The sequence below is a fragment of the Aethalodelphis obliquidens genome, unplaced genomic scaffold (genome assembly GCF_003676395.1).
Source record: "Aethalodelphis obliquidens isolate GAN/ISIS:26980383/991018 unplaced genomic scaffold, ASM367639v1 scaffold125, whole genome shotgun sequence".
Taxonomy (NCBI): domain Eukaryota; kingdom Metazoa; phylum Chordata; class Mammalia; order Artiodactyla; family Delphinidae; genus Aethalodelphis; species Aethalodelphis obliquidens.
In genome coordinates, this window is record NW_020838069.1 from 241,027 (window position 1) to 266,231 (window position 25,205).

The 25,205-nt window shown below is 59.1% G+C and overlaps 1 protein-coding gene across 6 annotated transcripts in view; it reads right to left on the reverse strand.

The window, feature by feature from the left end:
- COL7A1 (collagen type VII alpha 1 chain) overlaps nucleotides 1–21,648 on the reverse strand; it is a 31,914-nt gene extending 10,266 nt beyond the window's left edge. For 4 of the 6 annotated variants that reach the window (XM_027098817.1, XM_027098815.1, XM_027098813.1 and 1 more), the window contains exons 1-82: nucleotides 21,512–21,648; nucleotides 21,330–21,415; nucleotides 20,683–20,863; nucleotides 19,872–20,031; nucleotides 19,693–19,786; nucleotides 19,440–19,601; nucleotides 19,120–19,283; nucleotides 18,913–19,042; nucleotides 18,694–18,810; nucleotides 18,445–18,591; nucleotides 18,243–18,359; nucleotides 18,018–18,167; nucleotides 17,807–17,935; nucleotides 16,658–16,801; nucleotides 16,444–16,569; nucleotides 16,199–16,342; nucleotides 15,473–15,592; nucleotides 15,175–15,318; nucleotides 14,688–14,813; nucleotides 14,441–14,587; nucleotides 14,056–14,181; nucleotides 13,568–13,714; nucleotides 13,206–13,340; nucleotides 12,974–13,120; nucleotides 12,756–12,892; nucleotides 12,352–12,478; nucleotides 12,120–12,266; nucleotides 11,860–12,032; nucleotides 11,727–11,762; nucleotides 11,616–11,642; nucleotides 11,477–11,521; nucleotides 11,341–11,403; nucleotides 10,829–10,900; nucleotides 10,698–10,733; nucleotides 10,520–10,555; nucleotides 10,266–10,337; nucleotides 10,088–10,165; nucleotides 9,813–9,839; nucleotides 9,677–9,730; nucleotides 9,473–9,535; nucleotides 9,322–9,381; nucleotides 9,169–9,204; nucleotides 8,926–8,970; nucleotides 8,811–8,846; nucleotides 8,409–8,453; nucleotides 8,292–8,327; nucleotides 8,138–8,170; nucleotides 7,755–7,787; nucleotides 7,530–7,583; nucleotides 7,394–7,453; nucleotides 7,263–7,298; nucleotides 7,085–7,165; nucleotides 6,949–6,984; nucleotides 6,707–6,751; nucleotides 6,397–6,468; nucleotides 6,108–6,152; nucleotides 5,810–5,836; nucleotides 5,594–5,623; nucleotides 5,383–5,463; nucleotides 5,271–5,306; nucleotides 5,160–5,195; nucleotides 4,989–5,069; nucleotides 4,696–4,731; nucleotides 4,224–4,286; nucleotides 3,910–3,954; nucleotides 3,252–3,287; nucleotides 3,144–3,179; nucleotides 2,931–3,026; nucleotides 2,787–2,822; nucleotides 2,665–2,700; nucleotides 2,501–2,548; nucleotides 2,111–2,146; nucleotides 1,857–1,979; nucleotides 1,579–1,779; nucleotides 1,453–1,488; nucleotides 1,316–1,369; nucleotides 1,064–1,132; nucleotides 944–988; nucleotides 766–828; nucleotides 573–617; nucleotides 211–246; nucleotides 40–75 (exon numbers count right to left, since the gene is read on the reverse strand). In XM_027098817.1, the coding sequence (XP_026954618.1) occupies nucleotides 40–75; nucleotides 211–246; nucleotides 573–617; nucleotides 766–828; nucleotides 944–988; nucleotides 1,064–1,132; nucleotides 1,316–1,369; nucleotides 1,453–1,488; nucleotides 1,579–1,779; nucleotides 1,857–1,979; nucleotides 2,111–2,146; nucleotides 2,501–2,548; nucleotides 2,665–2,700; nucleotides 2,787–2,822; nucleotides 2,931–3,026; nucleotides 3,144–3,179; nucleotides 3,252–3,287; nucleotides 3,910–3,954; nucleotides 4,224–4,286; nucleotides 4,696–4,731; nucleotides 4,989–5,069; nucleotides 5,160–5,195; nucleotides 5,271–5,306; nucleotides 5,383–5,463; nucleotides 5,594–5,623; nucleotides 5,810–5,836; nucleotides 6,108–6,152; nucleotides 6,397–6,468; nucleotides 6,707–6,751; nucleotides 6,949–6,984; nucleotides 7,085–7,165; nucleotides 7,263–7,298; nucleotides 7,394–7,453; nucleotides 7,530–7,583; nucleotides 7,755–7,787; nucleotides 8,138–8,170; nucleotides 8,292–8,327; nucleotides 8,409–8,453; nucleotides 8,811–8,846; nucleotides 8,926–8,970; nucleotides 9,169–9,204; nucleotides 9,322–9,381; nucleotides 9,473–9,535; nucleotides 9,677–9,730; nucleotides 9,813–9,839; nucleotides 10,088–10,165; nucleotides 10,266–10,337; nucleotides 10,520–10,555; nucleotides 10,698–10,733; nucleotides 10,829–10,900; nucleotides 11,341–11,403; nucleotides 11,477–11,521; nucleotides 11,616–11,642; nucleotides 11,727–11,762; nucleotides 11,860–12,032; nucleotides 12,120–12,266; nucleotides 12,352–12,478; nucleotides 12,756–12,892; nucleotides 12,974–13,120; nucleotides 13,206–13,340; nucleotides 13,568–13,714; nucleotides 14,056–14,181; nucleotides 14,441–14,587; nucleotides 14,688–14,813; nucleotides 15,175–15,318; nucleotides 15,473–15,592; nucleotides 16,199–16,342; nucleotides 16,444–16,569; nucleotides 16,658–16,801; nucleotides 17,807–17,935; nucleotides 18,018–18,167; nucleotides 18,243–18,359; nucleotides 18,445–18,591; nucleotides 18,694–18,810; nucleotides 18,913–19,042; nucleotides 19,120–19,283; nucleotides 19,440–19,601; nucleotides 19,693–19,786; nucleotides 19,872–20,031; nucleotides 20,683–20,863; nucleotides 21,330–21,415; nucleotides 21,512–21,633 (6,678 nt within the window). In that variant the 5' untranslated portion in view covers nucleotides 21,634–21,648. The remainder of the gene's footprint in view (nucleotides 1–39; nucleotides 76–210; nucleotides 247–572; nucleotides 618–765; nucleotides 829–943; nucleotides 989–1,063; nucleotides 1,133–1,315; nucleotides 1,370–1,452; nucleotides 1,489–1,578; nucleotides 1,780–1,856; nucleotides 1,980–2,110; nucleotides 2,147–2,500; nucleotides 2,549–2,664; nucleotides 2,701–2,786; nucleotides 2,823–2,930; nucleotides 3,027–3,143; nucleotides 3,180–3,251; nucleotides 3,288–3,909; nucleotides 3,955–4,223; nucleotides 4,287–4,695; nucleotides 4,732–4,988; nucleotides 5,070–5,159; nucleotides 5,196–5,270; nucleotides 5,307–5,382; nucleotides 5,464–5,593; nucleotides 5,624–5,809; nucleotides 5,837–6,107; nucleotides 6,153–6,396; nucleotides 6,469–6,706; nucleotides 6,752–6,948; nucleotides 6,985–7,084; nucleotides 7,166–7,262; nucleotides 7,299–7,393; nucleotides 7,454–7,529; nucleotides 7,584–7,754; nucleotides 7,788–8,137; nucleotides 8,171–8,291; nucleotides 8,328–8,408; nucleotides 8,454–8,810; nucleotides 8,847–8,925; nucleotides 8,971–9,168; nucleotides 9,205–9,321; nucleotides 9,382–9,472; nucleotides 9,536–9,676; nucleotides 9,731–9,812; nucleotides 9,840–10,087; nucleotides 10,166–10,265; nucleotides 10,338–10,519; nucleotides 10,556–10,697; nucleotides 10,734–10,828; nucleotides 10,901–11,340; nucleotides 11,404–11,476; nucleotides 11,522–11,615; nucleotides 11,643–11,726; nucleotides 11,763–11,859; nucleotides 12,033–12,119; nucleotides 12,267–12,351; nucleotides 12,479–12,755; nucleotides 12,893–12,973; nucleotides 13,121–13,205; nucleotides 13,341–13,567; nucleotides 13,715–14,055; nucleotides 14,182–14,440; nucleotides 14,588–14,687; nucleotides 14,814–15,174; nucleotides 15,319–15,472; nucleotides 15,593–16,198; nucleotides 16,343–16,443; nucleotides 16,570–16,657; nucleotides 16,802–17,806; nucleotides 17,936–18,017; nucleotides 18,168–18,242; nucleotides 18,360–18,444; nucleotides 18,592–18,693; nucleotides 18,811–18,912; nucleotides 19,043–19,119; nucleotides 19,284–19,439; nucleotides 19,602–19,692; nucleotides 19,787–19,871; nucleotides 20,032–20,682; nucleotides 20,864–21,329; nucleotides 21,416–21,511) is intronic. The other 2 variants (XM_027098818.1, XM_027098816.1) reach the window with 2 other exon arrangements.
- Between the last annotated feature and the right edge of the window lie 3,557 nt (nucleotides 21,649–25,205).

Consider the following 25,205-nt stretch of genomic DNA (forward strand, 5'->3'; position numbering starts at 1 on the left):
TGTCCCACCCCCACTAGGCAGTGCTTCCCCATCACTCACCGGGGCACCAGGTGGTCCAGGGTCTCCATGGCCACCCTGTTGGAGAGAGAAAGAGCCAGATGAGTGGGAGCCAATCCCACCCTCCCAGGGAAACTGAGGCAGTACTGCCCATTGTAGGGGTTACCCACTATAGGATGGGAGCAGGAGGGAGCGGGATTCTGGGGTACTCACCATTGGGCCAGGGGTCCCCCTTGGACCTTGCAGACCCTGGATAGAGAAGGGGGCTTCTGAGCCTCAGTCTGGCCTCACTTGGGCCTGTTCCTGCCCTCTGGAGACCTTTGCCTGGGGGCCCCACTTCTGCACCTCTACCCCTCCCAGGCACAAATCACCCCATACCCACAGACTGCCCCACATAGACAATACACATGGGCCTGTACACGTACACAGCTATCATGCATCTGCACTCAGACCTGGGCACCCAGTCACCACACCCCGGCACCAGTCACTGGTGACACGTGCATACGGCGGCCAGCATACAGCAAAGGGTAGCTGTTCCCCAGAATCTCGGCCACGCTGTTCCTGCCATCACTCACCGGCTTCCCCTCAGGCCCAGCCACACCACGCTCTCCTGGCAGACCCTAGAGAGAACACGTTTAAGGCCACACTGTCCTTGTTCCCCATCCCAGCTTCCCCCTAGACAGCCCCAGGCAGAGCAGACTCCAGCCCGGACAACACAAGTGAGAGCCGTGTACTTGTGCACCCATGGCCTGTGGGGCAAGGACTCACCGGGATGCCATTTTGACCCCTCTGTCCAGGCTCTCCCCAGTCTCCCTTGATGCCTGGCTCACCCTGCAAGCAGAGTGTCATGCCCTGAGCCCCCATCACTGCCAGGTGCCCACAGACATGCCACCCCGGCATGCCCTCCTGCAGGGGAGGGGAAACATGGTGGGGTGGGAGGCCTCACCCTGTCTCCTTTGGGGCCTTGGTTGCCGTCACTGCCTGGCTCCCCCTGTGGGGATGACATGTCAAGCCAGGCGCTGGCGCCATGGCAAGGGTGGCCCCCAGGTTGATCCCACACACTGACCTTAGCACCCTTGAGTCCAGGGGGTCCTGGTTCTCTAGAGAGTCCAGAACCTGGCTCGTCCATGGCCACCTACAAGCACAAGGTCACAGGGGAGAGATGTGTCTGTCACAGAGGCATGGAGGGGTCATCCCAGATCACAGGGTGCCAGAGGGTTGTAGGGTCAGAGTCACCACATGGAATTTCTGGGGCTCAAGCCAATGGTGGCCTCTTGGTGACAGCAGTCACAGGTTTGGGCAGAGCTGGGGTGATCACCTTGGGGCCAGGGGGGCCAGGGGGTCCAGGAAGGCCAGGAGGGCCGTCTCTGCCCTGCAGAAAAGAAGAAAATGGGTAGTGGCCACCCCAACACAGCCCATAGGCAGTCCCGCCCAGTAAAGCCCCCTCCAGCTCACCTGTTCTCCACGTTCTCCTTTCTCTCCCCGCTCTCCCTGAAGTGCAAATCGCAGGGTGAGGGCTATGCCCGTGGGGAGTCCAGCTCCTCCTGAGCCCACCTCCCCGGCCGTCCCAGCCAGGCTCACCCTCTCTCCTGGTCTCCCTGCCTCTCCCACACTCCCAGCCGGGCCTGGGAGCCCAGGGATACCAGGCTTTCCAGGTTCCCCAGCAAGGCCGGGAGGTCCAGGGGGGCCCCTCTCCCCAAAGGCCAGGCCAGGTGGTCCCTGAGGGCCGGGGTCTCCACGATCTCCCTTCAGCCCGCGTTCTCCAGAAAAGCCAGTGGGGCCCTGGACGAACAGAAGAGTAAATGCTGGTGTCAACCACACCCTCCACAGGACATGCCCCCTGAGCAGCCAACACACACCTCCTTGCCTGGTGGGCCCCGCTCTCCTGGGTCCCCCTTGGGGCCACGACGCCGTTCAGGCACAGGCAGGAAGCTGCCAGAGCTCTCTTCCCAGCTCTCCACGATCTCCCGCAGGGCGGACGTCTGAGTGACAGTGAGGGGTCAGAAGAGCAGGGCCATTACTGCAGCCTCCCATGCCTTGGCCTGGCCCCACGGGCATTAGTTGTCCCGTGGGGTTCCCATCAGCCCCCATGCCCAGCCCCCAAACAACCTACCTTGATGCCAATATTTTCCAGCAACCGCTCCACATTCTGGGGACACAAATTGGGTGAGGGGCTGCCCACAGAGGAGAAGGCCCCACACTGCCCCCCAAAACAGCCTCCCTACCCTCTTCCCCAGGCTTCTTGCCCAGAGGACCCTTTAGTCCTTGAGGAGTCCTTGGTTTAGTCCTTGGTTGAGGTGACTCGAGGTCACTGGAAGCCCCTCCCTGACATGTCCCCGTTGCCCAGGTTCCCCTCAGTGTAGGCTACAGGAATCCCAACAGGGCAGGGGGCTGAGCACACAGCACAGCTCCAGTGGGGCCTCACGGCAAGTGGAAGGGAACAGAGGTGGCCGCTACAGGCGTGCACATAACAGTCAAGGGCCAGGTCCCAGGCTTCACTCACCGCCGTGCTCCCAGGCTCTCCTCTCAGGCCACGCTCTCCTGGGAAGCCCTGGAGACACCAAGAGACAAGCCGCTGGACCCAGCTTGGGGTTGGGGCTGGAGGCATGTGCGCGCATGCGTGGGTGCTATGGCTACTGGGGCAAGTGAAAAAGATGGAGGCCTCACCTGTTCCCCTTTGGGTCCAGTCTCCCCACGGTCACCCTGAGAAAAAGAATGACCAGTGGTGAAAATGCCCCCACTCTGGGCAGCCCCTGACCATACCCCCCACCCAGCATCTGCACACTCACCTTGGAGCCCGAACCTCCTGGAACACCAGGGAAACCCTGAGATATGTCAGAACACAAAGAAGTCACACAGGATCATGGCATCCCAGGGTGACAACATAATGGTCCCTGTTGCTCCCAAGTCCTGGAACTACCCTGGACACTCACCTGGCCAGGAGGGCCAACCTGCCCTGGGATGCCCGGGGGGCCCTGGAGTCCAGGGCTACCAGGAGCTCCTCGCTCACCCTTGGGGCCATCATGACCCTGTGGAGGATGCAGCCAGCATCAGGACCCTGAGACCCCAGAAAGGAGTGGAGCCACATATCACAGGGTCAGGGTCAGGGTCAGGGGTCAGAGGTTGCAGAAGACTCCAACACTCACTTCTCTCCCAGGAGCGCCCGAATCTCCCTTCTCTCCCTAAGGAAGACAAGGGTGCTTCAGACATGGCCCCAATCTGAGCCAGAGCAGACTCCAAGTGAGGGGACTCACCTTCCTCCCATCTTCTCCAGGGTCCCCAGGTCCTCCCTGCGGGCAGAGGACTCACATCAGACCCAACAGAAATAAGAATTAAGAATTGTCTGTGTGTCTTGGTAACTGTCTGCAAGTCCTGTGTCTACCTCACTATGTGTGGCCGTATGTATATGAGTGACTGTGGACACAAATGCATATGTCGGTCTGTCCCCGCATGTATCACACGTCAGAGCCTTGGATATGTGTCTCACCACACCTCCACAGAGGTACACGTGCAGCCCTGGGGCCAAGCCATAGCACGTGTATGGGTGGAAGTGTTTGTGTGTCAACATGTCTTCAGTATCCCTGAATGTGGGCTTCACACCTGTGTGTTGGCACCTCTCCATCTGTGTCTGAGGCTCTTTGCCTGTGCCCGTCGCTGTGGTTATTTTAGCTTGTGTTGGCCCATCCAGGCACAGGTCAGCACGTCCACTTAACCCACTGTGTCTGTGAGGCTGCCCGTGTGTGCACATGGACGTGTGCTTCAGGATGTATCTGTACGTGTGGGCTACGTACTCGGGTGTCGGCCCGTGTCAGCATGTGTCTGTGTGTGTGCCCCATGTGTATGGCACATCTGAACCATGTCCATGTGCTAACATTTTTTGGAGGTTTCACTGTGTCTACCCTGGACACTCACGTTTTTCCCATTCAGGCCAGGCTTGCCATCCTTGCCTGGCTTTCCCTGTGGGAACAGATCATTGGTCAGAAGTCAGGGTTGGGGTGAGGGCAGTAACGGGGCAAAAGGATACCACGAGGGGACTTCCCTGGTGCACAGTGGATAAGACTCCGAGCTCCCAATGCAGGGGGCCCGGGTTTGATCCCTGGTCAGGGAACTAGATCCCACATGCATGCCACAACTAAGGAGCCCGCCTGCTGCAACTAAGACCCCGTGCAACCAAATAAATAGTTTTTTTTTTATTTTTAAAAGGGTACAATGAAAGTGGGACTCACCGGTGCTCCAAGGGGACCAGAGGGGCCAGCGGGGCCCTGTTCTCCTCGAAGGCCAGGCAGTCCCTGGAAAAAGTCTTTGCTAGGATTGAGAGGGCCACTGATATATCTCCTGGGGCACATCCATGGACTTGGAGAACCCCACTAAGAACCTCCTCCCATGTAGAGTCCCCCCAGAATTGGGAGGAGCCATTGAGGTCCCGAGGCTGAGACCCGATAGGGTAGGGGGCCCCCTGCTGAAACTCCCAAGGGAAGAACCCTCAGGATTTGGGGGTCCTACTATAGCGCCCAAGGCAGAGAAGATCAGAAAGCAGGACTCTGCTCAAACCTGCCTGCCAGGGACTGGGACCCTCCCAAGGACAGGGCTGGACCAACTCCCCCTACTCCCGCTGGTCCTGCGACTATGAAGACCAGGCTACACAGTTCATGCTGGACCCCTGAGCCGCCCTCCACCCTAATATCTCCCCTTACTTACGTCTCTCCCTGGGTCCCCAGCCTTGCCTATAGCACCCTGAGGAGAGACTCAAGTCAGGGAGTCCGCAGTGGTCATGGGGTCAGGGGCACTGCCCACTGACAGGGCCACTAGTTCCTGTGAACCCAAGGCCTGTCAGGCAGTAACATCCCCCACCCAGGCAGGGTACTAGGAGAAGACACAGATAACCCATCTGGCCCCAGAGCTCATCAAGACCCAGAAGACTCCAGTGAGTCTGGAGCCATACAAAGGGGCAAGGGAAGGGGCGTGACCAGGCAGTGACCGCCACGACTCACAGGCAGCCCAGGGGGACCAGGGGCTCCTGGTTTCCCATCCAGTCCACTGCGGCCATCCAGGCCAGGGGGGCCCCGGTCACCCTGAGGAAAACAGAGTGGTAAGAGGCCTCGAAGGATGAGATGGATCTGAGAGCCCAGGCTCACAGTCAGAAAACCTCCATGCCCTCTCACCTTTTCTCCTCCTGGGCCTCGAACACCTGGGTCCCCCTGAAGGGAACAAGGTCAGTGAAAGGTGAGGGCAAGATGGGAACTTAGGCTGATGGGGCAAAGTGTGTCACTCACCTGCGGGCCTGGGGGCCCCCGAAGTCCACTGATGCCCTGAGGACAAGGGGAGGAAGAAATCAGAGCAGGCTTTCCCAGGCCCACATGTTCCCACGGGATAAGCCACACTCACTCTCTCCCCAGAAGCTCCAGGGGGGCCGGGGTCACCCTTGGGTCCTCGAGGACCCTCCTGTCCACGGTCCCCAGACTCTCCCTATGGTAGAGACAAACGTGTTGAGGGAATAGCACTAGGGCCACAGGCATGCCCGAGGCAGAACCTGTCATGGGGGTGCTGGGATGCTTTCTTATGCTCAGAGCTTCACTCCACCCACAGAACATGATACCTTCTCTCTGACTCCAAGTCCCGTGTCCACCTGTGGAGGGAATGGCCAGTGAGAAGAATAGTTCAAGTAGGGGAAGAGGAGTTGGTGAGGATCAATAAAGACATCAGGGGGCAGTGGGGGAAGTGGGAGTCAGTGGAAGGGATGAAGGGACACCATGTGGGGCTAACAGGGGCAGGTGAGGGAGATGACAGAGAATCAGACCCAGGCAACCCTTACCAGCCGTCCAGAGGGTCCTGGGGGACCCTAGGAAAGGAAAGAACTGTAGTCAACAGGAGCCCTGCGGCCCCACGGTATGGCTCAGGTTTGCCTCAAGCTCAGCTCTGCTCCCAGATTCCCTGCACCCCAGTGCCAAACCCCAGAAGCCAGGTCAGGCCTGGAGGTGGCCACCAGGGCTCCCGACCTTGACCTCCAGGCCCTTAATGGAGGTGCTGACCAGACTGAGCACCGGAACCCTGTATCCCTCCCGAGCCCAGAACAAGAGCACTACTGAGCCCAGAACACCAGCACTACTCACTGGCTCCCCACGGTCACCCTTGGGTCCAGATGGTCCAGGGCTCCCCTGCAGAAAGTCAGAGGGTCAGGGTCAGTGAGGAGAGGCAGCAGTTTGGGGGAGCTTTGGAAACACCCTAAGGATTCATGGGGATCCTGGTGGCCTTTGGGGGTTGTGATGAAGGGGTCAAAGGAAATGAGGACTGTGAGGGTTTAGCGCTGCAGGGTCGGGGTGGCAGGGTCAGAGGCTGGGAGCTGGATGGTTGGAGATTGAAGTTGAGGTTAGAGTTCAGGGATCAGAGGTCAGGACTCACGTTTCGTCCATCCTCTCCAGGATCTCCCTGGTCTCCCTTCTCACCCACAGGCCCCCGAGTTCCAGGTGCCCCCTGAGAAGAGTAGCTGGTGTGAGACAGACCCTCCCAGCATTTTGCAGATTCCCCCATGACCCCCATACTGCCCCAGTTCTCCATCACCCTGAAAACCATGTCAGAGTTCCCCATCACCACATGCCTCCCTCCAGACTCTCCCATCACCCTTTCTCCCCTCAGAGTTTCCCACAGCTTCATGCCCACCTCCTATAAGTTCTCTCATCACCCCCCCTTACTTCTCCCTGCAAAGCCTCACCCGAAGGCCACGCTCGCCAGCTTTTCCAGGCAAACCTGGTTCACCCTGGTGGTGGAGAGAACGCCACATCAAACAGGTGAGTTAGGCTCAAACTAACTCAGGGAGTGGCGACAGAGAAGGGCCTGGGAACCAACTGGACCAGAGGCAGGGGGGTGGACTGGATAACCTGGTGGAGCCCCAGCCCCCCAGGGATCACAGTTCAAGGGTAAAGGATCAGCAACCACAGTGGGAAGGAATCTCACCGGGGGACCCTCGTCACCTTTCTCTCCAACTTCACCCTGTGAGACATGAGAGTCAGCCTTGGTCCCCAAACCCCCAGGGAGGCCAGCAGTACCTTACTCCCCATCCCCCAGCACTCCCCCAGTCCAGTCCTCTTACATCTCGTCCTCGGGGGCCGATGGGTCCTGGGGAACCAGGACGACCAGGGTCTCCCGTCTCTCCGGGAGGCCCTGAGTCACCCTGTGGAGGAGGCAAGAGTGATGTAGCACGTATAGCCAGCCCTTGAGGGGAGGTGACCCCAGAAACCTTGATGTTACCCAAGGTCACAGGCACTCACCGGCGGTCCTGCTCTGCCAGTGAGGCCGATGGGACCCTGCAGGGCATAGGGAGGGAGGTACGACTTAGTTGGGGCTCCCAGGCACCACCTCATCTCCTTCTGTCACACTCCCCATCCCCACATTTACTCACCCGGACTCCAGGGTCTCCCTTGGGGCCAGGGTCTCCAGGAAGAACCAAGCCAGGTGGGCCCTGGGGGAGGAAGGATCAGAGGTCAGGGGACACAACCATCACCTGTCCTAACCCCTAAACACTTCCCCGCACTTACCCGTTCCCCTTTGACTCCGGTAGCTCCTTTGGGCCCAGGGAGCCCTACGTCTCCCTGGAGGTGACAAAGACCACCAGCATCAGCCACAGGCTCCATGAACCCACCACCCAGCGATCATGCCACAACTGTCATGACCTCCAGGGGCCTCCAGGCAGGCCCAGAGGCAGGCCCTATGACCTTGATCTCAACCCTGTAACAGCGTCCCTTCACTCTTACCAGACTTACCTTCTCTCCTTTAGCTCCAGCACCCCCAGGTCCCTGAAAACAAACAGGACAGACACGGCTTGGCCCTGCCTAGGGATCACACTACTACAGGCTTGATTGGAGTTGGGGTTATATAGAATCACAAGTGTCTGCCCAGAGGTCACAGGGTCACCGCTGGGAGCAGGGCAGGGGTTACACAGGGCTCACGACCTGTATGGTGGTCATGGGTTCACAGGATCACAGCCAGGAGTTGGAAGGCGTGTTACAGCATTAGAGTTACAGAGCTCTGAGCCAGTCCAGGGTCCCAAGGTTATGGGGTCACAGCCTGGAACGCTGGTTTCCAGGCGGGTCACACTGTTCAAGGGCCTGTGCGGTGATCGGAAACACACCTTCCCTTCACTCACCACAGCGGGGTCCCCAGGGCGACCAGGCTCCCCCTGTAGAGAAAGGATAGGGACAGGGATGGGTCAGGGACCCACCTAGGAACTCAAGGCCCCAGTATCCCACCTGCCACAATCCCTGGTATCGGGGGCACTTGACTCCCAGCCCATGACCCACCTTCTCTCCTCGGCGGCCAGTGGGTCCTGGTGGCCCCTGCACATGGAGAAAGCGTGAGCCCAGGATGGGGAGGAACACATGAGAGCCCTACTCCTGATCCCACAGTCACATACTTACTTCAGGACCCTCAGGTCCAGGACGCCCAGCAACTCCTGGTGGACCCTGGGGAAGAGGAGCAGAAATGCTGACCCAGGTGGGTGGGGGCAGGGGGATTATGGCAGGTAAGGGCTAGAGGTTCAGGATGGGGGTCACAGAAGATCAGGATTTAGGTCAGCAGGGGTCAAACTCGGCAGGAAGACAGAGACCAGGTCAGTGGAAGTCAAGGTCAGCTCAGCAGGGTCAGAAAGCTAAAAGCGGGTCCCTGGGGTTGAGGGTTAGAGCCTGCATCAGCAGAGATTAGGAGTCATGTGAGGAGGAGTGGAGGGCCAGGGGCAGTGGAGGTCAAGGGCAAGAAGTCAGAACCAGGAGGGGTACGGAGCCAAGGTCTACTGGCACCGGCAGTGGGGGCAGTGGGCTCACCTGTGGTCCCGCTGGGCCAGGGGATCCACGTTCGCCCTGATGGAGCAGAATGGGTCAGAGCTGAGTCTGGCTCCAGATCCTCTGGGGCCCTGAGGGCCCCCCAGGTTGCACTTACCTTTTCTCCAGTCTCACCGATGGCCCCTGTTAGTCCTTGGTCACCCTGAGGGGAGAGAGATAGGAGAGGGGCCTTTACTGTCGAACCCCAGACAAAGTGTCTCAAACTCCAATCATCTGTCTCTGAAATCACAGCCTCTGACCTGGGGAGAACCCTTATCTCCTGATCCTCCTGCCTCCCCTAATCCTACGGGGTCCCAGTGTGTCACCTCTCATACCTGACCCCTCACAAAATGGCACTTACTTTGGGGCCAGTGACTCCAGGAAGTCCCCGTAGGCCCTGAAAGGGGTTCAGAGATTTGGGTTTGGGAATAAGGATGGAGTAGAGGGTTGATGGCTGAGGGTGGGGGCTGGAGCTATGCCCACCACGCTCAGAATCCCTGGCCTCTACACTCACCGGCTCACCCGGGGTCCCAGGTTGTCCTGGGAGGCCTGGGGCTCCATCTTCACAGTCACCCTGAAGGAAAAACAGGTGGGTAGAAGACCCTGCTCCCAGCACCCAGAGGCCTCACCTCAGAACTGGGACACCAAGAAGTCAGATCTCCCACCTTTTCTCCTTTTTCTCCAGGGGGGCCAACTGAGCCTTGGGGTCCACGGCTTCCAGGAAGACCCTAGGAGGAGGTGAGTAAAAATGTGAGCCCCAAACTGAGGTCCAGCACCCACCCACTGCCCCAGAAGAGCCCCCAGCTCCTCTATCCACACCCCAGAGCATGGGCCACAGGGTCCCCAGCAGAGCCTCAAGGCTCCCTCACCGGCAGCCCAGGCTCCCCTAAAGCAACGCTGCCATCACCTGGTCCAGGGGGACCCTGGGAAAGAACAGCAGGTCAGGGGATGGCCGGGGGGAATCAGACTCCAAGCCACCCCCAGCATAACTTGCCCCTCACTTACCCGCTCCCCACGATCACCTTTCTCACCCTGGAAGAGAGATCATGACACGTGACCCTGGACTACACCTCCACACCCCAAGATACCAGGAGGAATGAGAGTCTTGGGGTCAAACTGGATTACAAAGTTCATGGAGGAACTGAGGAGTCATGGGTGGGGGTGGTCAAGAGGTCACATGAGCTCAGAGTGACCAGCAGGAGTTGTGTGGGTTTGATTGAGGTCACCAGGTCACTGGATCACATGGAGGTGATGAGACTATATGGCGGTCATGCCCTCACCTTCACAGCTGTTCCAGAAAATCCTGGGGGACCACGGGGTCCTGGGTCTCCCAATGGGCCACGAGATCCAGGGGGACCCTGATGGAAGAGACAAAATATAAAGTAAAACCCCATAGACCCACCCCATTGGTTCCCCCATCACACATCACTCCCCCCCACACCATACTCCAGAACTTACTGGAGGTCCAGGGTCCCCTTTCTGTCCAGGAAGCCCTGGGCCCTCGCCTCCAATGACTCGTCCAGGCTCTCCCTGCAGGACAGAGAACAGCAGAAAGGATTCAGGGTATGGGAGCCTTGAGGTAGGAGAAGCCCCTAGAGGTCCCCAGCTATTCCTCATCATGCCTTAGGCCCCACACAGTGTCTGTCCTGGGGCAACCCTGTTCCTCCCTTGGACATCCTGGCTTGGTTCCCTCCCCTCCCTCCTTCACCTACCGGCTCCCCCTTTGGGCCTCGAGGTCCTCGCTCTCCCTGAGGACAAAACAGAGCAAAGGGTGATGCTTGGTCTCAGTGCATTTCAGGGTGGGCCCCTACAAGCCAACCCCGCTCCACCACCCCAGCTCCCCACCCTGCAGAGGGCTCTGGGAAGACACTGTGGAGCAGAGCAACTTACTGGTTCTCCACGAGGACTGGGCCACCCTGGGGAGCCCTATAAATGGAGGCCAGAGTCAGCCCAGTCAGACCACCCCACCCGCTCAAGCAAAGCATCCCACCATGTGAACCGTGAGGGCAAGGCTCGCTCACCTTCGGGCCGGGGCTTCCAGGAGTACCAGGGCGGCCAGGGCTGCCTGGAGGCCCATCTGCCCCAGGGAAGCCCTAAGGAAGCAAAGAGGTTAGGGCAGGAAGGGACCCTCCCTCAGTGCCCCTGGTTCGCTGGAGGAGCCCCGACGGACTATTCTTCACCTGAACCCCTCACCCCACAGGCCCCTGAGCATTGTTGGGGGTACAGCAGTGATGTATGTACCCTGTGAGCTGAATGGAGCCGAACCCCAGGCACAAGGGCAGTGATGAGGCCAGGGCCTTCCCTGCCCCTTGGACTTGGAACTTCCACCCGGGCTCTCCAGGGGATCTCAAAACCCCACTGGTCCCCCCTAATTCAGATCCTTCCCCAAAGTCTCTGCTGTGGTTGATAATGTCCACTTAGGCTTCTAGGAATACTCTGTGTTTCTAACTCTGTTTTTTCATTCCCTCTTGTAAAAACCCTAAGGAAGCTTCGAGGATTGTCTTAGGGGAACCTCAATGGTCTCTACACTCACCCTCTCACCCTTCGCAATGGTACTTCCAGGAGGTCCCTGGGGGCCAGGAACACCCATCCTGCCCTGAGAGAAGAGAGCAGGTGAAGAGGCAGTACGCCGGTCAGGGGACAGAGGACAGGTATGGGGTGGCACTCACCGGGAGGCCGGGGGGACCAGGAGGCCCGGCTTGTCCTTTCAGCCCCTAGGAAGGATGATCGGTGAGCCCTGTGCTGCTGACCGCCCCCTGACCCACTAAGCCCCCAACCCATTCTCTATCCCCCACCAGAGCCACTCACCATCTCTCCGGGTTCCCCCTTCTGGCCCTGGGGAAAGATGTGTCGGGCGACGGTCAGAGTGGCAAGTTCCAAGAGTGGCCCTCACCCACCCTCTCAACCCTGGACACTTACCTTTGGACAATGCACCGAGCAAGGGTCTGGCTGTAGCTGTGGATACAGGGTCTCCTTGAGGTCAGCCGTTCTACCAAGAGCCCCCAGACCCTCTGTTTTTCACCACCTAGTCCCCCAGAGGCCCCTTCCAAACCTGGGTGGTCAAAGCCGTCTGACACAGGACTGTTGCCAGACTACTGACTGCCCGGTCCAAGCTTGGACCATCATCCACGGCGAAGAAGGTCTGGGCAGAGTCCATGCCTGGCACCAAGCGACGCAGCTGTTCTGGGTCAGCTCCTGCCAGGCCCAGCATCATCACTTTGAGCCCTAAGGAGGGGTCCAGCAGCTTGCATGACGACCCTGCTGGGGCCAACCCTATTCCCAGGCTCCATTCCCACCAGCCCTGCTCCTCACCAGCAGCCTGGGCCTCACGGATAGAGCTGAAGATGTCACCTCTCAAGGGCTCATCCACCAGTAGAACCATCACCCCCGGCACATGCCGGCGTCGTCCAGGGGCATCTGGTGCCAACAGGTATCTGTGAGCTGTAACCACTGCTGTGCCTGGGAGAAAGGTCATGTCAGAACCCAGGTGCACCAAGCTCCCCATGGGAAAGCCCCAAGAATCCATGTCCACTGTAGTCCTTACCCAAGTTGTTCCCACTTGGGTCCGTGTAGGGGATGTTGCGGATCTTCTGCCGGATGACACCAAGGTCATAGGAGCTGTTCAGCGAGAACAGTGGGGAGGGCCGGTGACTGTAGGACAGGAGGCCAACCTAGGGTGGGGAGACCACAGAGCCTGGGGAGGATGACACAGCAGGGACAGAGGACACAGAGCCTGGTGGGAGACACAGAGCCCAAGGTGTGTAACTAAACCTGATCTATTAGGGGGTCAGCAGTGATGGTAGGATACGGAGCCAACCAGCAAGTGAGGCAATCTGGAGCCTGGGGAAGGGCAGGGAGAAAGCCTGGACCAGTGGTGGGACAGGGAAATGGTGTGGGACCAGGGGTGGGCAGGGACAGGTAGGAGTCTGGCTGCCTCTGGGGCCAAACCTGGATGGCCTGTGGCCCAAGCGGCCCAAGTGCAGACACCAGACGCTCCAGGGCTCGCTTCACAGCCTCTGCGCGATGAGCATTGTCTCGAGTGGTATGCAGCAGGAACACCACGTCCATCAGGCCATGGGGACACACTGCAGGAAGGGAGCTGAGTTACTGAAGCAGTCAGCCCATCTAGCTACTCTCTTGGGCCCCTCCCACTGGGCCCACCATACCTGGGGTCTGTGTGACCGAGGCCTCAGGACCCTGTACACCCTCCCGGACAGGTGTCAGGGAGAATATGTAGGAGACACCAGGCTCTAGCCTTGTCACCTGCTGGGAGCTTGAGATCCCCGGAAGTGTCTGTGAGGTCCCAGGCAATTCTGCAGAGGACAGAGCTCAGTTAAACAGGAGGCCCTCCATGGAGCCCCCACTGCCAGCCCACCCGAACACTGGCCTCCCCATCACCTTGGCCAGGGCCTCTGAGTGGCTGCCAGGATAGCATGTAGCTGGATACCCCAGACACCGGGGTCCAGGCCAGAGTCACTGAGTCGACTGAGGTGTCTACAACACGCAGTTCAGTGCTTGGGACACGAGGTGACTCTGAAGGAGGAATCAAAGACTAGGGATCCGAGTATGTGTCCCGAGAACCCAGAGGAGAGAGATCTAAGGAGATCCTGGGGCAGATTCATCTTAGTGAAGGAAGTCACCAGAGGTCATGCTGGGATCACCCCGGATCAGGAATGGTAGGGGGGGGCTACAGGAGGAGTCACTCAGGGTCATGGGGTACAGGAAATCAGGGTGGGTCATCGGTAGGGGTAAGAGCACACCAGTGTATGCAGTTACTTCTGAGGGGGGCCCTTCTCCAGCTGTCCCCAAGACACTCAGCCATATACGGTAGTGGGTCGCTGGCTCCAGCCCGTCCAGTTCGTAGCTGCTGAGTTCCGGCCCCAGGACCTGGGACTGTTCCTGGCCACCTGCGGCAGGCATGAGAGGGGGGCAGGGGCACATAGGAGGATGCTACAGACCAGCATTTATGGACATGCCCACCTCACTGAGCCCCCACGAACCTTACTGACAATGACCCCACCAGCCTCACTGACTGATCCTGCTGATGGGGTCCACCCTCCTGACTGATCTCCTGACCCTGCCCGACTGACCCTCATTGATCCCACGCAGCTAGGTGACTGATACCAGGTACCCTCAGCGATCCGCAGACCCCCACTGACAGACCCTGCCCACTCTCACTGATTTCACCGACCCCACCCCCAACCCCGCCCCATTGGTCCCTAACCTCCCTACCGGGGGCACATCTCACCCTCAGGTCGCCAACGCAGACGGAAGCCGCGTGCCCCGGGCACCGGCTGCCAGCGTAGCCTCAGGGAGTGCTCCCCTCGCTGCACTACACGAAGTGTCTCCAGGGCTGGTGGAGCCTCCTCAGGCGCTAGAGAGAAAGCACAAAAATCAGGGAGGCTCCGTCCCCAGTTAATCTCTGTGCCAATCCCAGACCAACCCTGGAACACGCACCGCCCCCAACAGGCCCCACTGCCTATCCCAGGCTACATCCCTCCTCCCCCCGAAGACCCCGCCCCCACAGGTTCACTACCAATCCCTGGACCCTCTTCCATTCCCGAGAACAAACCCCGCCCCCAAACCGTCCAGGGCACCAATCCAAGGCTCGCGCCAGCCCGAGCTCTGCCTACGCGTGGTGACGACAATGGAGACAGGTGCGCCCTCACGGTCCCCCACAAGTGCAGTCACTCTCACTGAGTAGCTGACGCCGCCTTCAAGGCCCCGTATCTCTGCGGAGTCCGTGTTTCCTGGGAGCATCTCCTGTCTCGTGGGGCCACCTGGCCAGGCGAGCATAGGGCAACGGTTAGGGATAGGGGTGGCTGACCAAAGGGGCCAATCCCAGCCAGGAAGGGCAAGGGCAGGGTCAGGGAATCATACCCTCGCTCCGGCCCCAGGCCAGTCTGTAAGCTGTGGCTCCAGTGACCCCCACCCAGGTGACCCGGAGAACATCACTGGAAGCATTGAGGATCTGCAGCTTCGAGACACTGCCCACGGGCTGAGGGTCTGGGGGAAGACGCAGGGAAAAGGGTCAGGGGCCACTGGCAGAGAACAGGGCAGAGAACAGGGTGGCAGAACAGGCATGTTCAACGCAGGGAGGTCTATCTGAAGGTCAGTATGAGGTTACTGTGGACGGGTCAGTGCAGGCAACTTCTGAGTGGGAAAAGATCAGTGCCTCAGAGTGGGCAGTGTGGAGCAGCCAGGAGGTCACTGTGGGTGGACTCCTAGTCAATGTGGGGTACGTCAGTGTGGGGAGAGAAGTCACGAGAAGAGCTGTGATGGAGCAGGCAGCTGGAGCAGTCAGGAATACGCAGCAGGACAGGGTAGCCAATGAGATGTGGTTGGCAGATGGCCAGGGTCCACTTACCAGTCCTTACAACCACAGAGGCAGGGGTCCCATCCACACCAGCCATACGGGCCCACACATGCACTGTGTACTCGGTATCTGGCTCCAGCCCATCCAGCTCAGCCACTGTGGCCTCCCCAGAAACCAACTGGGATTTCTCTGGGCCTAGGAGTGAGGATGAAGGTAGCTCTAGGACTAGCCAGACTCTGCCCCCCAATGTCCCACCTGGACCCCGAAGAAACCCCTGCTCCCATTCCACCCAGGCCTGCCCCGACAACCTCCAAAACCTCTGGTCCCTTCCCAAACCCCTGGTGCCCACCGTGGCCTGAGTGCCAGGAGACCCTGTATCCTGTGGCACCAGGAACCCTGTTCCAGGTGATGGTGACAGATGAGCTGCTGACTTGAGTAACACGGACTGTCTTCACTGGGCCCAGTGGGTCTGGTGGGGAGAGGCAATGGGGAGTCTGATGGAAGAGGCAGTGGAGGGTCTGATGGGGGAGGGATGGGGGGGACATCTAATAGAGGAAGGCAATGGGAGTCTAAAGGGAGGCAAGGATTTGATAGCGGATGCAGTGAATGGATCAGATGGGGAAGGAGTGGGGGTTCTGACAGAGGGGATAGTAGAAATCTGAGGTGGCAGGTGACAGGAATCTGGGAGACCAGAGGGTCTGACAGAGAAGGTAATAGGGTTCCGACGGAGGACTAGGAAGCAGTGAGGGGGTCTGACAAAGAAGAAAAGTGTAAGTCTAAGAAGATGGTCAAGTCTGGCAGAAAAGGCAATGGGGTCTGAGAGATGAGGTGCTGGAAATCTGAGGGCAAGAAGAGCAGGGTGTTAGGGGACAGGCAGAGGAATCTGAAGAAGGCAGGGGCTTAAAAGGAGGCAAGGGAGACTGAAGGGGGAAGCAGGGCCTCTGAGGGAGGAGGCAGTGGGGATCTAAAGGGGGAGACTGGAGTTCTGTGGAGAAGCAAGGGTCTGAAAGGGAAGGCATGGGGGTCTGAAGGGCCACTGGAGAGAGAGAGCCAAGGGGCTGGGTCAGGCCCTGACCAGTTCGAGCCACGGTGATTGCAGGTGGGCCCTCCTCTCTCCCTCGCAATGCCGACACAGCCACCTGGTAGGAGGTTCCAGGTCTCAGCCCCATGATATCTGTGGCAGTAGACTCTGAGGGCAATGTCTTGCTGGACTCCAGACCTAACGTCAGAGAGAAATGTTGGCATGGCTCCTGCCTGCCCCTTGGTCCCCCATACCCTGATCGTTCCCTTCAGCAACCCTCCCGCACATCCCACACTGACCATTGTCTGTCCTCCAGCTAACCCGAAATCCACTGGCTCCAGGCACAGGTCCCCAGGCCACCCTCACTCGTGTTGCGTCTGACGCCACTACCTGCAGCCCTGGGATGGCAAGTGGGGTTTCTGGCTCTGGGGATTAAAGATAGAGGTCAGGGATCAAAACCAGGACCAGAGTGAGTCAGGCAGCTGTCCCCCACAGCCCTCCTGCAGTGCTCACCCCTGCGAACAGTGAGGACGCTGGCACCACCCTCTCGGGTGCCTACTCGAGCTGACACCCGCACTGTGTAGCTCAGCCCAGCCCGGACGTCATCCAAGTCAAAAGCTGTCTGACTCCCAGGAAGCACCAGGCTCCGCTCGACCCCTAAGGGAGAAGGCAGGATAGGCAGGCAGGGGTCAGTGAGAGATGGGAATGTGGGATGAAGGTGCTCAGTGATGGACAGAGATACAAGATGAAAAGGGTCAGTGGGGGCAGGACAGGAATAAAGATGCAGACATAGAGAATGGACTTAAGGACACAGGGAGGGGGAAGGGTGAGCTGGGACAAAGTGAGAGAGTGGCATGGACATATATACACTACCAAATGTAAAATAGATAGCTAGTGGGAATCAACCGCATAGCACAGGGAGATCAGCTCGGTGCTTTGTGGCCACCTAGAGGGGTGGGATAGGGAGGGTGGGAGGGAGGGAGACGCAAGAGGGAATGGGGACGTATGTATATGTATAGCTGATTCACTTTGTTATAAAGCAGAAACTAACACGCCATTGTAAAGCAATTAAACCCCAATAAAGATGTTAAAAAAAACAAAAAAGAAAAGGGTCAGTGAGGGATGGGACATGGGACGGAACGGTGTGAGAGATAAGGACAGGGGTAAAAGGAGTCAGTGATGGACAGCGACACAGGATGATGGGCCAGTGATGAATGGGGACACATAATGACAGGAGTCAGTGGAGAAGGACATAACATGTAGGATGTCAGAAGTCAGCGGACAGCGACATGAGTTGACAGGTCATCGACAGACAGTGAGGTGGAGTCAGTATTGGATGGGGACATGGGAGAACAGTGGTCACAGCTAAGGTTATAGAAGGGCGGGGGTTGAGCTTGTGGTTGTGGAGAAGGGTGAAAGCCATGGCCAGGGAGGTGGGGCAGGGAGTGGAGACAGATCCAGATGAAGAGACAGGCAGGGTCAGGGCAGGGAGCAGACAGACCCTGTGACGGGGTCTGGTTCAGTGTCGTCTTGGGAGGTGGATGGACAAGGAGAGAGGAGGAGGCTGTAGAGACCCCGGAGTGGAGAAGGGCTGGAAAGGCTGGAATGGTTTGAAAGGCTGGAACTTTAGTGTGTGTACGGGTCTTGCTGTGTCCCCCTCACCCTGGATGCTGCGCACGGTGATCCGATACTCGGTGGCGCTGGGAACTGGGCTCCAGGACACTCGCACCCGCTGCCCAGGCAGCTCGGTGGCCTGTAGGTCTGTCACAGGGCCCACGGGCAGCTCTGGCCCTGTTGGACAGTACAGCCTGAGAGGCAGCCTGGGGCCCCTGTACCTTCCCCTCTCACTTGGCCGGGCCCACAGAGCCCTTACCAGGGGGGACCACAGTTGCAGGCGTGGCCACCTCGCGGCCCTCTAGCAGCGTGTAGAGTGTGAGGCGATACTCAGTGCCTGGCTGCAGCCCATCCAACTGGTAGCGGGTCACGTCAGAGGGCAGCACCACCTTCTGTGGCACCTCCAAGCCTGCAAGATGACAGGGTCAGGCCAGCTGAGGCCAGGTCTGGACCCAGCCTGCCCACCCCACCCTCCCGCACGGACCACTCTCACGCCGCCACTCCAGCCGGTAGCCACGGGCCTTAGGCACCAAGTTCCAGGAAAGAAGGATGGATGTGGGGCCCAGGATGATGGGACGCAGGGTCTGCTCAACAGAAGTGTCTGCCCAGGGCACATGGGAGGTCAGTGGCCTCTGTGCCCTGCCAGCCTGCCCACCCAGCCTGAAGAAAGCACCCAGCCCTCTCACCGGTGCGGGCAGTCAGGGAGGTGGCAGGCCCCACGCTCCGGCCAAGCAGGGTGCTCACGGTCACCTCATAGTCTGTGCCAGGCTCCAGGTCACGCAGCAGCACTGACCCCTGCCCAGGGCCCAGCTCCTGCTGCTGCGTGGCCCCACCTGCACGGGGGGCACAGAGGGGTCAGTGGGTCTTGCAGACTCAGCACCCTACAGTCCTGTCTGAGGTGCAGGGACTTCCTTCAGCCCACACCTCTGACTCACCACTGAAGACCCGCCATGTCACGCGGTAGCCAGTGGCACCTGGCACACCCCGCCAGGCTACCAGGAGGCTGTGGGCTGTGGTGTTCTGGATGGTCAGCTCCGGTCCCTCCAGAGCAGCTAGGGGAAGGTCCCACCAGGGATTAGTGAGTCCAGAGTGGGGAGGGGTTACTGGGATGGGTGGTTAGGTGAGCAGGGTCAGAGGTTAGCAGAACTGCTCACTTGTCCAAGCTGTCCCACTCACGGCCTCCCCGATGCTGTTGGCGTAGAGGGCAACCACCGTCACTTGGTACTCAGTCAGTGGCCGGAGACCCTGCAGCCTCATGCTGGTCTCACCTGCTGGGACGCTCACCTGCCCAGGGTCAGAGGTCACTTCATCTTGGCCAGCTAAGTCCCCAGCCCTCCACCTACCACTGCTGACATCCTTACCTCCCGCCGTTCACTCGACAGTGGCTGTCCCAGCCCCGTCAGGGGCGTGTACTGGATCTTGTAGCCAGTCACAGGGCCACTGGCCGCTGTCCATTGTACTCTCAAGGATTGACTGCCTGGCTCAGACAGCACCAGGTCTCGTGGACCAGAGGTTGAGTCATTGGCTGGGAAAGGGGCAGTCAGGCAACCAGGCAAGAGGATCAGGGGTCAGCACTTATGGTACAGCACCGGGCTCAAGGGTCAGGAGCACATGGGATGGAATCAGCACTCCCAGGTTGGGGTTCGGGTCAGGGTCCAGGTCAGGGTGGGCAGGAACTCACAGGGCAAGGCCACAGGCACGCCACCTGCACTTGTGCACACCCTCCGGGAAACAAGAGGCAGTAGCGTCCTCAAGATGTTGAAGTCGTTGACGAAGAAGAAGAAATCACTGGTCGGCTGTGAGGCGATTCGCTTCAGTTCCTCAGGGTCGGCATTCTTGATCCCTGAGGTGATGCCCAATCAGGGCTCAGCTGCCCACATGCCCTCTGACTCATCCCTGCCCCAGCTGACCTGTCACCCCAGCTTGGTACTCACCCACAGCAAACAGCTTGACTCCCTGCCCCTTCAGCCTCTGGGCAGCTGTGTCCACCAGGTCCTGGGACTTCCCATCTGTGATGAGGATGCAGACCTGGGGCAGGTGCAGGGTCAAGTCAGGACTGCCTCAGACACTTACTTGGGGTCACCTTGGAAGGCATGGTAGGGTGAGAGATCACCTTGGGAACACCAGGTCGGGCCAGCTGGGGCAGAAAGACACGGTCAGCCACGTGGAGAATTGCAGCTCCTGTGCGTGTGTTGCCTCCCTTGTAGCTGATCTCTCGGATTGCACGGATCACATCACCTCCCGAGCCAAGCGCATCCAGGCCAAATTCTGTCCTGTGGGGAGGCGGGTGGCAGCAGGCTAGGAGTAAGGGCTTTTTCTGGTCCTGGCCTCTAAGAGGCCTCTGCAGTGAGGGTTGTATCAGGCCCCCTTGAGAGTCCACTTGGTTCTGTGATTCCTACCTTCCATCTCTGAAGCTCCCAAGCTAACAAACTCCTTAGGTACCCAACTGTGTCACACCTGTGGCTGGGCCTGGGCAGGCCTGGACCCCTTGGGGCTCCCAGGCTCAGGTACCAGGATGTCTGGTTAATTAAATAATGGTAGGAAGAAGGGCCCAGTTATAAGCAGGTGGACACTGGCCAGACAGGGAGGCCCTCTGCTGAGTGAGAGAGGCTGAAGGCATCAGGAGGCTAGAACAAGGAGAGTCCAGCAGGCACAGGGCATCTCAAGTCATGGGTCCCCTTCTAGGCCTCTCCATCTCTAGATCAGAAAACACAGCTCCTATCTTTGGCAAGGCCCTATTCAGAAGGGGTCTCAGATGTGAGGGCTGTACCTAGGAGATCCCTGCTTCTGTCTTAAGAAGATGCCCTGGCTGGTGGGAGGGGGGATCCTCTGGGTTCCCTAAAGCCTAACCTAGGGGTTTGGGGGCTCTCTGCTTCTTTCTGGGGGTGGGGTTCTGGTGGGTCCAGCTGTGGGGAGCCACTCACCGTGGGTCATCGCTGTACTGCACGGCAGCGAAGCGCACACCCTGTGCACCGGCTGCCCCGGAGAAGGGCAGCACCAGCCCCTCAAGGAAACCCCTCACTTCGCGGAAGTTGCTTCGGCCAATGGACGAGGAGCCGTCGAGTAGGAACACGATGTCAGCGGCGTAAAGGCGCGTGCAGCTCACTGGGGCAGGGAAAAGCGATCACGATTTTTTCTTGGGGCCCACCCACCCCCTACCCTCACTGTGGTCCCCTGGGGCTGGGGAGGGGAGTTGGCCTCATCCACTGTGCAAACGGGCACAGGCTGGCTTGGGCCTGGGAGCGGTGGAGGCAGCAGAGGTGGGGCCTGGAGCGGAGTCTCACGCGGAGGACTAGTGGGGAGGGAGAGTCACCGGAGCGGGTGTGGATCTGGGACTGAGGTTGGCGTCTGGGGACCAGCGCGGAGTGACATAGGGTAGGGGACCCACGCACAACTGGATGCAATTTGGGAGACGCAGTGTGGGTCGCGGAGGGTTTGGGGAGTCCAGGGAGAATTAGGAGAAATGAATAAGTCGAGGAGGGTGGGAGGCGGGATCCAGGATGAAGGTCGAGTGGAGTCGCGGGTGGCAGGGTGCAGTGCCCTGGATGGGGTCCTTCCCTGACGTACCCACCTCTCTCCCTGTGCTGCGCCCACACTCGGGGAGCCCCTGCCAGGATCCCCGCGCAGAGCGCAGCCACCAGGAGCCGCAGCCTCATCCTGGGTGAGGGAAACGGTCAGCCAGGACCCCGCCTCTGTCCCTCAGCCTTGGCGGGTCCGAGGCCAGCGTTCTCCCACCCCCAGTCCCGGTCTTGCCTGCCGGTCCGCCGGCTCCGATCGCCAGCCGCTGCCGCAGTCCCGCCGCCACGGCAGAGAAAAGTCCCTGATCCCGGGGGCGGAGCAGCGGGCGGGGACCCAGGCGGCCCACCCCCACCCATCGTCCCAGAAGTCGCCGCCCCTGCCACCCCTCCCCTGGACCGATGATCTGACTCCACTTAAGTGTAAAGACCCCCACCTCCCGTGGCTTCTGGGATTTCCCCAGGAGGTTCTCTACAGATGGATGTTGAGGGATCCCTCTCCAACCCCATCTAGGGTCAGAGATCTTGGCTGCTTTAGGTCAAACAGACTAGAAGTGACTGCTGGAGACCAGACTTCAGACAGGTTCCCGGGGATGAAAGACGCAGCAGGATGTTGGTCGGGTAGAAGATGCAGCTGGAGATGACTCACCACCCCCCTCCCCCCACCCCACCCCCACCTCCGACTGGGCTACCCAGACAAGCCCTCAGGCCATGAGTCCCAGGCTGGCCTCTCCTGTGATTCAGCCATCCCTTTGTCTGTTGGGTCTCCTGTGTCCCACCCCAATCCCCTCAACAGGCCGAGCAGCCCCCAACAGATGAGGGGCTCTAGGCTCATGCCAGGGAAAACAAGGCACCACTGGGCTGCATCCAAGTAATGCCCACCCCTACTTTGGAAGGGCAAGCCAGGAGGAGAAAATCTGTATTGTACTTATGCAGACATGTCCATCCCAGTGTCCTGGACCCCTTGCTGTGCTCTGAACCAGCCCCAGGCAGATGCCATCCAGCTGTGCCTCCAGGGAGGGGTTATCCATGTGTGGAGGGTGGACCACCGACAGTGACAGCTCATCTCTCAGGAATCCACCCCCTCCTGCCTATGCCCCCACTGGTGCGCCTGTCCTGCTCCAGCCAGGCTCCCCTACCCACACATTCTCATTTTGGCCCCTCAGAGTCCCCTCCTCCAACCTACTCTTCTTCTGCATTGGGTCTTCGTTGCTGCGCATGGGCTTTCTCTAGTTGCAGTGAGTGGGGGCTACTCTTCGTTGCAGTGCGTAGGCTTCTCATTGTGGTGGCTTCTCTTGTTGCAGAGCTCGCGCTCTAGGTGCGCGGGCTTCAGTAGTTGTGGCATGCGGGCTCAGTAGTTGTGGCACACGGGCTTAGTTGCCCTGTGGCATGTGAGATCTTCCCGGACCAGGGCTCGAACCTGTGTCCCCTGCATCAGCAGGCAGATTCTTAACCACTGTGCCACCAGGAAAGTCCCCAACCTACTCTTCTTGAAGACCCCCTTCCACCCATCATCTCTGCCAGGCCCAGAGGTCACCCTGGGCTCCTCCCTCCCTTCCTCACGGCCCTCAAGGTCCACCTGTGGTGTCCACCTTCATAACTACTCCTTCCTCACTCTTCCCTTAACCAGGCTGAATTCCCGCCCGTCTCCCTCAGCTGGCTTCTGTGATTATGGACAGTCCCCTCAACACAACTGCAGGCCAAGGACACTCTTTGTATATACGTATGTGTTCATTATAGGGGTTGATACTGAGATAGAGAGATCCTCCCAAGAGCAGGTCCCCTGTTTTTTTTAAGCCTGGAGAATACTTCTAGACTCACCACTGCCATAGGGCCCCTTCCAACGTGCCTGGCCCCCCAGCCTCTCCTGGGGCTCCACAGGCTAATGGGGGACAAAAGGGGACAGCACTTCTGTTAAACTTGTCTGCCTTGTCCTCTTCTAGGTATGGCCAGGTCTCTGGTATGGCCAGAGCTGGGGGCAGTGAGAACCATCCATACTGCCTGTTTTCCTATTGTCCAATAAGGCTTGAGCTACAGGGACAGCCCCAAATTATCATGAAGTACAGCACTGTGATCCACAGGGCCCAGAACCTTTTCCCTAGGTCAAGGTCTCTTCAGCCATGTCCCAGGACCCCCCAACCCTTTGAAATCTGTCCTTCACGTGAGGGCTGCAGAGAACCAGTCGTGCTCTCATTACAGAGGCAGCCCCTGCCTGCAAGACCCTCACCTCTTCTTGTACAGCAAGGGTGGGTGAGAGCAGGGCAGAGCTGGCATATACAGTGCAGACATACATACACATTTGGGTCTAGCCTTTAGGGGAGACTGGAGGCCCAGCTGAGAGGGTGTTCAGGCAAACCTCATCAGAACCACGAGGGGTCCCCCAAAAGAAATGGCTGCCTGCTGTGAGGGGGTCACTCAAAGCGTGCTACGAGAGGCTGTTGGAGGCAGAAGCAAGGTTGAGGATGAGCACAGGTCTGGCGCTCGGGGGAGGCTCATGAGCAGGGGTGTGGCCTCCTGGCAGGCACAGTTAGGGACCAACCCCAGACACCAGCTCCCTCCATAAACACACTGGGGCCCTAGAGTTTTCTTTCTCCCTCCCACACTCCCCTGGACACTTCCTCCTCTGGCTTCGGTCACCACCTCTGCTGGATGGCACCATGTCTCCAACTGGGGCCTCTTTTGGGGATTCCAGCCCCACACATCTGTCTTGAACACCTCCAAATTTCTCAGAACCATGGCCAAAGCTGAGCAGGTCATCCTCCTCCAACCTGCCCCTCCCCTGTGGTACCCCAGCCCTGCTGGGGATGCTGCCCTGCCTGCGTCCCCTAAAGCCCACTCCAGCTCTTACTATAGCTGTGGTATCTGCTCTGCCACAGAGCTGCTCACCAGAACCGCACAGAAACCCACCCTGAGTCCCCAGGCTAACTCTCAGCTGAGCAAGTCACTTCTCTTCCCGTTAACTTCCAATACACCTCCCCCAGCACGCCTCCAAAGTGAAGATCAAATTCCCTGGCTAGGCATGCAAGGTCCGTTAGGACCAGGTCACCCGCTCGAGCACTCTGTGTCCAGCACACCTGTAGCCTTTGAGTCAGGCCTGGCCTTAGCAGAGAAATCAAGCCCCATCCTCCAGGAGCTCAAACTTGGGACAACACGCTTGGCACTTGCTGTTCCCCAGCCTGGATATGCTGTGTCTATAACCATTCAGGGGTGGGCCTGTCAGGGTTCTGTACTGTCCAGCAGCTTCTCTCCAGCTGTTCACAAAGTAGGATGATCTGAGTCCCCCAGCCTTGGGTTCTAGAAAGCACTTGACAGTTATTTCCTAATTGACAACTTGTGGCAACAAACAGAGCTGAAGGGAAAAGCACTGGGGTGGAGTGGGAGCAAACTGAGGGCTGTTTTGGCCACTGCAAGGCTGGGATGCTGGGGCACTTCTGAATAGCCATCTTCTCAAGAAACCCTGTCCCAGAGCCCTGTCCACAAGTGCCAGCAGCACCTCCCTCACAGCAAAATTGGGCCCCACACTTCCATTCCCCCACTGGGATCCCAGGGAACCTGACTGTGGAAGGGTTGGGGGGCACAGGAAGAAGGGCCCACCTGCCCACCTGCCTTGGGGACCAGAGCCCAAAGGTGGCAGGGGGACTAGACAGTTGAGAGCTCCACCAGGTCCTCAGGGAGATGAGGAGGGGACTGCCAGGCCAGCAGCTCAGACTTGCCTGGGACAGACCAAGTCTAGGGAGGGGGCTCAGGCCCCACTGAGCTCAGGAATATTCTTGGAGCCTGAGTCAGCGGCAAATCAAGGCAAAGGATTCTTGCCTTGCCTGTCCAGGCAGCAGTTAGAAACCAAATGGGAACACTATGCCCCAGGCTATCCTCCTCCCAGAATCCAGAGTAAACATATGAAGGAGGCTCCCTCAGGGACATTCCTTGGCCTC